At 35.4% G+C, this 10,210-nt stretch overlaps 1 protein-coding gene across 1 annotated transcript; it reads right to left on the bottom strand.

Annotated features, from left to right (window-relative positions):
• Positions 1-4,978: 4,978 nt before the first annotated feature.
• LOC142615054 (uncharacterized) lies at positions 4,979-7,939 on the bottom strand. The gene is made up of 3 exons (XM_075787738.1): positions 7,797-7,939; positions 7,495-7,558; positions 4,979-7,398 (listed from the first exon to the last, which is right to left on the bottom strand). The coding sequence occupies exon 3, from the start codon at positions 6,927-6,929 to the stop codon at positions 5,307-5,309; it is 1,623 nt and encodes a 540-aa protein (XP_075643853.1). The 5' UTR covers positions 6,930-7,398; positions 7,495-7,558; positions 7,797-7,939; the 3' UTR covers positions 4,979-5,306.
• Between the last annotated feature and the right edge of the window lie 2,271 nt (positions 7,940-10,210).

Raw genomic sequence — 10,210 nt, 5'->3', positions numbered from 1 at the left:
GGGTGTACAGTTTTTTTTTTCGCCCTTAAAAATGCCTAAAATATTAAAATTATTCGAGTATATTACAAGTTTAACTACATAGATTGTATAAATTGATATGACACCAATCACAATAAATAATTCAATACTCATTTATCCTTTTCTTGAAGTATCACCTCAGTGTCACATCAATTTATAAGTTTTTTGTAGTAAAATTTATAGTAAGTTTAGCATTTTCTCCAAAAACATTTATGAATTAATAGAAATACAATGCAATCACCATTAAGCGAATGAGAAATGCAAAAGCTAATCAAAATTTTACGACAAAAAACTTACAAACTGATATAGCAGAAATATGATCAGTGTCACTTAAATAATATAATAAATGAATATTTGAATAACTTTTTTTTTATTGATAACATGTCAGTCTGTAAAACCTATATAGTAAGTATCACAAACTCACTTTGGGTGAATTAGTCATGTTAATAAGTAAGAATTGATAATAGATTTTCCACTCATAAAAATATTTGAAAAAATATATATATATATATATAAAATATATAAAAAATAAATATTATTTAAGTGATATGTAGATGTAAAAAGGTCTCTTTAACATTTTCACCTTAGACCTCAAGCTAGATTTAAGGTTATTGATGACTTATGTTGGTCATTCGTATATTGCCTGTTGTCTTACTGAAGAATTTATTGATGCTCTTTAATGCTATTGAGTTTGCCCATTGTTGACATATCATGTACTGTTTATTATATACACCATGTTACACACATCTAAAATGTAATTCAAGTGTGTATATAAGAATGTGCGTAACAATAAGCTGTACTGGTACTTTCCCTTTCCATAATCATCACAATAGGCTAAGAACGAAACAGCTTCAAAGCAAAGAGAAATAGAAAACAACGAAAGTAATCAAGTTGGTTGCGACTCTCCATATGTAAATCATTCAAACCTTTTGCATGATCAGTATATCAGTAAAAAGAAGTTTTAGGCCGAAAATTCAGGTCAGATAAAGAAGGAAGAAATAAACCTTCAACTAATTTTTGATTTGTAACCTCAGGTAAAGAGACTTCTAGTGGATTAATGGATTAATTATCACTAATTAGACGTATTCCACAAAAATGTCTTGGCCTAATACATACCTCATATCCTCCCTCCCATATAACAAGACAATTAAGCGGGGACGAAACCCGGATTCGAATATGGGGGCGAAGTATAAAGCAAAGTTATATTAAGACTTGGCGCTGTGGTGATTTTTCAACCTTCTTTGAAAAATTTTCAAAAACTGGGACATTAATAATAGAGTTTGGCAATGTTCGAAGTTTGACCATCAACATTGGCTTGTGAATAATTTTTATTTTTTCCTTTGAAAAAAAATCAAACGTTGCAATTAATTTTCTCATAATTTACAAATACAAATCAAATAAATGTTGATTATTTTATACTAAATAGTTCCATTGTGTCATAAATTAGTCTTAAAAAAATCTAAACAAATCGCACAAGTCACAATAAAATTACTGATGATAATTTATTGGATTAATCAAACAAACATTAAAGAAAAAAAACACATTGTCAATTATTAACATTAAAAAAAAAAACACAACATCAATTATTAATATTTATCAGGTTGGGTGCATGGTACTTATGAAGTCCAAGTCACACTTTAATTTTTTTTTCACATAAATTAGATTGTCAAACAAGCGTTGAAAAGTCCAATTTTTTTAATTTTATTAAAAGAAGCGTGCGTGTAACTTAAGCTGAAGTAGAAAAAACTTAAAATAAATAAAATAAAGAAAAAACGACACACCAGTTCCATCAAAAAGAAAAAAAAGAGACACACAACAGTGAGAGAGGCAAGACATCATAGATTAAGAAATAAACTCAGATTAGTAAAGATAAATCAACTGATTAAGAAGAGAAAACCATACCTTAGCCAACTCAACACTACTCAACTCATGTGTGAGTGTGAAAAGTAGACCAAGTTGAGAACCTACAAGATTCTATAAAATAAAAAAAAGGTTGAGAACCTGCGACAGTGAGCTTGGTAACTGGTTTGTGGATCTGATGTCAAAAGCAGTGAGGAATGGAGGAAGACTGAGAGAAGCGGACTGAGAGAGAAATTAGATGAGTAAAGTTGGGAATTTTTTATTGTTTTGTTTTTGTTTGGATTGGATTTGTGATTTATTTTGTAGTTAATTTTGTTTGTCTAAAGGTTATTAATGTTGTTCTTAGGGCAATTTTTTTTTTCTTTTTGGTTTAAACTAGAGGATTTTCTGGTTATTCTTGGATCAATATCCAACAGGCAAAAGGCTGGAGCAGTTTTTTTGGTTTACATGGGTTGATATGTAAATATTTTGGAGGAGGGAGGCCAAAATATATATTTTGGGGTTAATTTTTATTTTTCTGGTTAGTATATATACTCTTCTATATATTTTTTTCATTTTTTTTTTTTTGAAGGGGGCCATGGCCCCCTTAGAGCATCCACAGTAGTGGAGCTAAAATTTTAACAATTTAGCTCTACAAAAAGTTACTTTATCTATTTTACCTATACACTTTACAAAACATGCTGCAACAGTGGATCTATTTTAGCTTTCAACACAATAAAATAATATAAACATCACAATAAAATAATATTTTTATTACAATAAAATAATACACCTCACAAAACAAAAAAAACACCACAAACCGATCCACCACCACTGCCAACCAACCAAGATCAACCACCCACAACCATCCAACAACAACTAGCAAGCCAACAACCACCCACAACCACTGCCAAAAATCCAAATTAGCCCAAAACCACCGCACAAATCACAGAGAAACCCACACCAACAAACCCACACAAATCACAGAGAAATGGAGGACTGGTCGGCGGTGAGATGGAGGACTTGAGTTCGATGAAGGCGGTGCCGATGGAGCTTGGATCAACGGTGAGATGGAGGACTGGGCGAGATGGGTCAGCGGCATGGGACGGTGACGTGGGCGATGAAGATGAGGATCGGCGGTGAAATGGAGGACTGGTCGGCGAAGATCGACGATCCAAAACAGATCGGCGATGAAGAAAGAAGAGAAGAAGAGAAGAACTGGTCGGCGAAGAATAGGTCGGTGAAGAACAAGTCGGCAAAGCAGAGAGTAGATGAGGAGGAAAAAAAAAAAAAGGAGAGACAGAAGGAAAAATGAAGAAAGAAGAGAAGCCGGAGAGAGTGAGAAAAAGAAAGAAAGAGAAAATATTTTTTAAATGAGAGAGAGAGAGAGAGAGAGAGAGAGAGAAAAATTTAATAAAATAATTTTTTTTTTTTTTTTTACCTTTGAGCTACAGTGCACATCTATCTTTAGATGTGCACAGTAGCTGGAAGCAAAATTTTTTTTGCTATAGCTCCACTACTGGAGCATCATTTTTTGTGTTTGAGAAGTTAAAAAATAGTAATATACCTATATAGCTCCACTACTGTGGATGCTCTTAGCCTCAACGTAGGTTTGTCTCTGCTTACAACACACTTCAACTATGGCATATTGGCATGGTCACAAAAGATTGTGTGCGTCTAATCCCTAACACATCACAAGATAACCTTTTAACAAATGGCCAAAATCTAAATTAATACCCTTTAAATTTGGGTCTTTTTTTTTGTTGTTGTCATTTCGGCCTCATAACTTAAACTTTTTTGACAAGTCAGTGATTATTCTCACTGTTTGTAAAACTGGCACTACTGTTTGTAAAACCGGCACTATTTACACGTTTGATACAACATCATTTTATAACACTTAACAACAATTTCATAGATGACAATGGACAAAAAGTTTACTTTGACGTATATGTTAAGTTTAAGAACTAAAATGGACTAGTGCACACCCTTGGTGCGATAATCACTCCACAAGTATAACTGCTTATGGAGTGTAGGGAATAAGGACTGAGGTTTAAGTCTTCAGGAGGAAATTTCACACACATATACACTTAGATTAGGCTAGAGTAGAATTTCTATCTTGTAAAAATAAAAAAATAAAAAAAAAATTAAAATTGTAGGACAAAAATAACAATACAGCAAACTTAAATTGTGTAATTTTTATTTTTGGCCCTTTTTTTTATAAATCTTTTTGTCACTTTAGATAGACTTCAATAAAGTTACAAATGACCATGATTTTGTTACGTTGCTGATAAATCAAGTATGTAAACAATATACAGTCCATCCAGATCATAACGCACAAGTCTAGCTTGTTCTATCATTTAACTCTCCCAATATAAAAATTCACTAATATCCTCCATTCCTTACTCCCTTATTGATTTGTTAACAATAGCAACATAGAGATCAGTAAAATAAGTTTTATTAGAGAGTAATGGTTACTTCTTAAATTGTAAGCGACACTCTCTTTACTCTCTTCATAATTAGTCAAGTCCAAGGCCAACTTTGTTTCCTTTAACAAGTAAAAAAAATATCATACATCTTTTATTTATAACTGTATTAGATTTCACAACTCAAAAAGAAAATTAATATTAGATTTCATATTTTCTTTGGATGGAATGTGCTCACTAATATTTAATATTTTTCACTTTGCTTCATTGATGGTTAAGATTGTTGTTTTGCCCACAAAATTTTGGTGGTTAATATCAACAAGTGAGAGTGGTTGGTTTGTCAACAAGATTTTGGTTGTTAATATCAACAACTGAGAGACTCTCACTTGTCTCATCAATTTGCTGGTTTAGAAGAGAATAATTAGAGTGCCTGCAGCTTATCCTAAGTTAATACAACCAACCAAATGGAAAGATGCAAAAAGCTGCCAGGCACTGTATGAAGACTATAAATTCATTGAAAATAATAATAAAAAAAAAATAAAAGGAAAATGAAAAAGAAGAAGAGAAGATCAAGCAGATAACACGAAGTTTAAATGCAAACTTGTGATAAATCCATATCAACAAACAGGTCTATATTAAAATACAACTAAAAGTGCCATTCGGTAAATAAAAAAAATAAAAATGGCCCTAAAGAGTCTTCAGTAAAATGTTAATAAGAAAAGATAACCTCTGAAGCAGAGCACAAAATCTGCTACATGCTCAAAGTAAGAAATCTGTATACAGTTGCACCTTATTATCCCTAAAACAATGAGATTAACAAAACAGTGGTTTGTCAAAAGGCTCAAAAACACTTTAAAGTATGCTACTTCTTTTTACAAGCAAAACTTGCTTTAGTTTTGCTGTCATGGTAAAACTGGACTTACAACCAAAGGCTAACTATTAAAAGTTACAAGGAGAAGTCAGGCAATGAAATCCACACAACCCCATACGTTACATGGAAAGTTCAGCTGTATAGTATATACAGCCTTACCAGTTATCTCCAGATGCTTTGTTCTCATTCTCAGCATCAAAGTTGATGGTTTTAGATATTTCAAAACCTGCTGGCATAAGATGTCTAGCTTCCATCTCACCGTATGACATCTTTGCTAATTGACTTTTTCCACACTGACAAAGTCCAACAAAAACTTCAGATAAGATGCCTGAATCAGGAGTCATAGATCTCCTAATCATTTCCCTCAACACTTGAACTGCTCCATCAAAATCCTTATTCTTGCAGAAGGTTGATATCAATATCTTGAAAGTTTGTTCATTAGGATGACAACCACTCCTTACCATGCTTTTATATAGCTGAAAGGCCCGGTCAGAGTTCTTCCTCACACACTGACCACTAATAAGGGCAGAAAAGGTCGAGGCATTAGGTACTAAGTTCCCCTTATCAAATTCTTTAACCAGATATGCTGCTTTCTTTGTCTTACCCTCCTTGCATAGTCCCAAAATCAAGGCATTATAAGTCAAGATATCAGCCTTAACTTGACTCCTCAACATCTCATCATAAAGCCTACCTCCCATCTCACTGTTACCCACTTGGCTATACCCATTTATCAAGGTGTTGTAGGTCACAGTATTAGGAGAAACATTCGCTGCTTTCATCTCATTGAAAACCTTACCAGCTTCATGTAATTTTTCTTCCTTGCAAAACCCATAAATGAGTGTGTTAAATGTAACCACATTCGGATGGACCCCATTCTTCCCCATTGAGTTTTTAAGCTTTATTGCAGAGCTCAAAAGACCCTTATCGCAATATCCTGCAATTAGGGTATTATAAGATGCAATATTCGGACTAAAACCCATGCCTTCCATCTCCCTAAAAATCTCAACAGCCTTGTCCAATTTCCCCAATTTACAATAAGAACACATGACCATATTAAGAGTATAAACATTTGACGAAATCCTATAACGCTGCATTCCTTTATAGAATGCCAAGGCGATATCCATCCTGTGCAAATCAAGCAAAGAACTCATGTATGCATTACATGACTCAATAGTAGGAAAAAACCCATAATCTTTCATTCGACAAAAAATATCAGTGGCATTCCTAAACTTCTTCATATGCGCAAGAGTCTTGAAAAGCGAGTCAAAAACACGAGGCGAAGAATCACACAAGCGGTACAAGTGCAGCATTTCTTCAAACAGATTCAATGGCACATCTATTGAACCTGATACAAGAATCTTCCTCAAAATGGACTCCGCAGACTTGAATTTTCGGTTTTTGGTGAGAATGTGAAGGATTATTGAATGGGTTTCGAGGTTATGACTACATGGTTTCTGAATCCCAGCCCATTTAAAAAACTCGAGGGAAAGAACATGGTCCTTCTGAATCTTTAACAATATATGTTTCACTCTAAGGGGTGTTAGACCGGTTGATAAGGAACTGAGCTTAGACCAATCAGAGTGAATTAGATGGCTGTGAGCAACATTTATGAAATCAAGGTCCTGACCTCTGGGTTCAGGGATTGTTCTGTGAGGTATTGGAACTGGTTTCCAATTTCTTCCTAAATCCACAGGGATGCTGGGCTTTATAGTGCTCTGAGTTATAGCGACAGAATTAAGGAAAGTCGAAAATCGACAAAATGGAGAGCTGTTATTCATAATTTCCTGATATAGCAAAGAAAATTATTTTTCTTTTTGGTTTGTGAAGAAGCAGAAAATTGTGGTGTATAACTAAAGTGATTTATTTCCTCCCAATTCGGCAAAATGAAAATGAAATGGAACTGGGTCTTGATGAAATTAAGAGGACTAAAAAGTATAGCATAGTAAAAATGTACATGATTATTGAAGATCCACTAACTTTGGTTGAATGCAGAGACCAAAGGAAATGTATAATTTACTTTGCTTATGAGCTCTGACCCTTCATTGGGGCATTATAACGAGCAAAACCTGCTTGTAGTTTGCTCTGAACTTCACCAAGGAGAAAAAGAAGAAAGAACAGAGTTTGGAACTTATGGTGGCAGTGAAATAGGGGGGGACACGAGTGGAAGTGACAACAACGCATGGGAGACGAGAAGAAACTGTTATGATTTGTTTGAAAGAGTTAACGTAAAACAGGTTCACCTGGTAACTGGTTTAGGCAGAATATATTATCAGTTAGGATAAAGAGGGCAACAAAATTGGAGGTAGTGTAGAAGGACAGTTAAACAAGTTTAGAATTTCATACAATGGTGTTGACATCAGAAACTAAGCCTCTATCAAATGATTCTCCAAGACAGACAGATTGCTATCTGAAAAGGAAAGGAAAAAAGAAAATTTTCTACCATCATTTCCAATGTCTTAAAATAAGATGAGCAGTATGAATGAATGAAATAAATTAACACACAAAATCAACTTGGAGTCCATCAACCAAGTTGAGTGCTATTACAAGATAGAAAGTTCCTTCATGCAGGGAAATGAGAACCATAACAATTTGGCAATAAAACAGCGAGAGAGAGAGAGAGAGAGAGAGAGAGAGAGAGAGATTACAAAGTGAGAGTGAAGAAGAGGCTGTGTGCGTGCGTATTCCTTCCAACTTTAGCACTCACTGCCTCTACTCTAGGGTTCAGTAGCAACTCTATCTAACGGCGGCGTGGTCGGTGGCTCAGTCGCCGGTACTGGTTGATTCTTGATTATCTCTCAGTCTCTCGAGTCTCTTCTGTCTCTTTTTTTTTTTTTTTTTTTAATTTGGAATTAGGTTAAACGGCTTATCTTTCCTTGTTGGGCTCGAGCCTGGGCTGATATATGTTCTTGGAGGGTAGAGGGCCCAAAGGCCCCAGAGGTAGATCTCAATTCTCCCTCTCTCTCTCTCTCTCTCTCTCTCTCTCAAATAAAATTATTGTGTTATTATATATCACTAGTAACGGTTGCACGTGCGTGCTGTCCATTAGTAAAAAAAATTTAGATATATATATTTTTAAAATAGTATCAAATCATGTACTTAAATTTAGAATAGTTATTTAACATATGACTATCTATTTAGTATAATTTTCTTAAAACCTATATACTAAAGATAGTATCTGATGAGGAATGAAATACTCCAAACCGTCCATGGTCATCCACACCCGCAGTCGAATTTGGCACAATGGCATCTACTCGTCCTAGGGAAGCTATCAACCTCGTCCTGAAGGAGTTCATCCATAAGAGGAACAACCTCCTTTAGAAGCAAGGTATATACAACAAAAGGCCCCTGAACGAGCCCTTTACACTTAGGTAAATTCATGAGGACATGTCACCACTCCGTAATATACGCATAACTTCCGGTGACCGTTATATGAGAAAATACAACTCCTAAACAGTTGTGGAAGTTATCCTTGAACTCTCGCACCTTCTCAAATTCAGGGGAGATTACAAGCCCAATAACTGTTCCTAGGACATTATATAAACACCCATTCAAACCAGAAAAAGGTACGTTCTACATTTCCCAAAAAGTTAAAACTCCAAAAATATAGAGAAAAAACTAACTTTGTCATCGAAGGATTCTTGGCCGACGACCCCGGTCACCTTTGATCGCTTTTCTTTCTTTTTCAGACCAGCAAGTAGTCCTTTCAAGTTTGGAGCATCCACTCTACTGATTTTCTTCGCATCATCAGTATCTACTCATAAAATAAATTCTACTAAGAATGATAACAAATGTCGTCATCTTCCAATAATAAAATTTTAATAAGAATGATAACAAATGTCGTCATCTTTCAATAATAAATAACTAAGTATTGATAAAATATTGTCATAATATTTAAATTTTTGCAATAAATAATGACAAATGCTACAATTGAAATTCTTCATCCAATTAAATTCCTACTACCCACGACAAAAGTGGAAAATTTTCAACAAGAGAGTTCAATTTCACATGGCTTGAAAGTCGGTGTGGGCTGGACATTGGTGTTCACGTGCACCCAACACTAATTTCGGGCCCAGCCGAGTCGACCAAAGAGGGCGACGCAAATTAGTAGCCCTGCTCAACAAGAAGAAGACAATTTGCAAAACAACACTTATTTTTCAACAAATAACTTTACTGTGATGGAGACCGTTGGTTACCAACATCAGTGTGGTAAAAAAAATCTGTGATGGTTATTCCATTGAATGTTACAAGTTCTGACAAATGTCTTAGAACAACCACATCAGCTCGTTCAAATTTTTTGTCTATTTTACACGAAAAAACTTACTTTTTCTATTTTACACATTCACTTTTACAAAACACCCACATCAGTTTATCTATTCTACACATTTATTCAATAAAATATTCATTCTTTTTACATTTTTTATTATTTCCTTCCCTCTCCTCCTCTCTGAACCCTCTCACGGACCCAACCCAAACCCAGCCACCCAGCCACCACCATCAACCCACAATCATCAACCACCATCACCCCACAGAAAATCCAAACAAAAATTCCAAACCTCACAGAAAATCTAAACAGTAAATCCAAACCCCACAGAAAATCGAGACCCCTGAACCCATCACTAACAACTCATTGTCTCGATCTTCGGCACCGCTAGAGTTCGAGACCTCAACCCTACAAAAAACCCCATGGCACCGGAGGAGGCGCTAGAGCTGTCCAGGTAGTAATGAGCTTCGTCCTCAATGTCCGATCAATTCTCCGTCACCGTCTCCGTTTCCAAACAGATTGTTGGATCGGAGAGGCTAATCGGCGTTCCCAACTAACTCGCCGCCCAAACTCGCCTATCGAACTCAGTCCATGGCACGCGAGATCTCCGCCGGACTCCGTCCGTGGCGCGTGAGATCTCCCCCGAGATCAGCCTAAGATTTTGAAGAAAGAGAAGCTGATTGGGAAAGAGATGAAAGGAAGAGAGAGCTGTGATGAATGGTAAAGAGAGAGCTGAGATGAGAGAGTCAGGTGTAGTAGGAGAGAGAAGAAATTATTAAATTAATCTATACACGAGCT

Source organism: Castanea sativa, chromosome 11, assembly GCF_040712315.1.
Source record: "Castanea sativa cultivar Marrone di Chiusa Pesio chromosome 11, ASM4071231v1".
Classification (NCBI taxonomy): domain Eukaryota; kingdom Viridiplantae; phylum Streptophyta; class Magnoliopsida; order Fagales; family Fagaceae; genus Castanea; species Castanea sativa.
The sequence above is the reverse complement of the archived record's forward strand: the minus strand, read 5'-3'. Positions and strand labels throughout refer to the sequence as shown.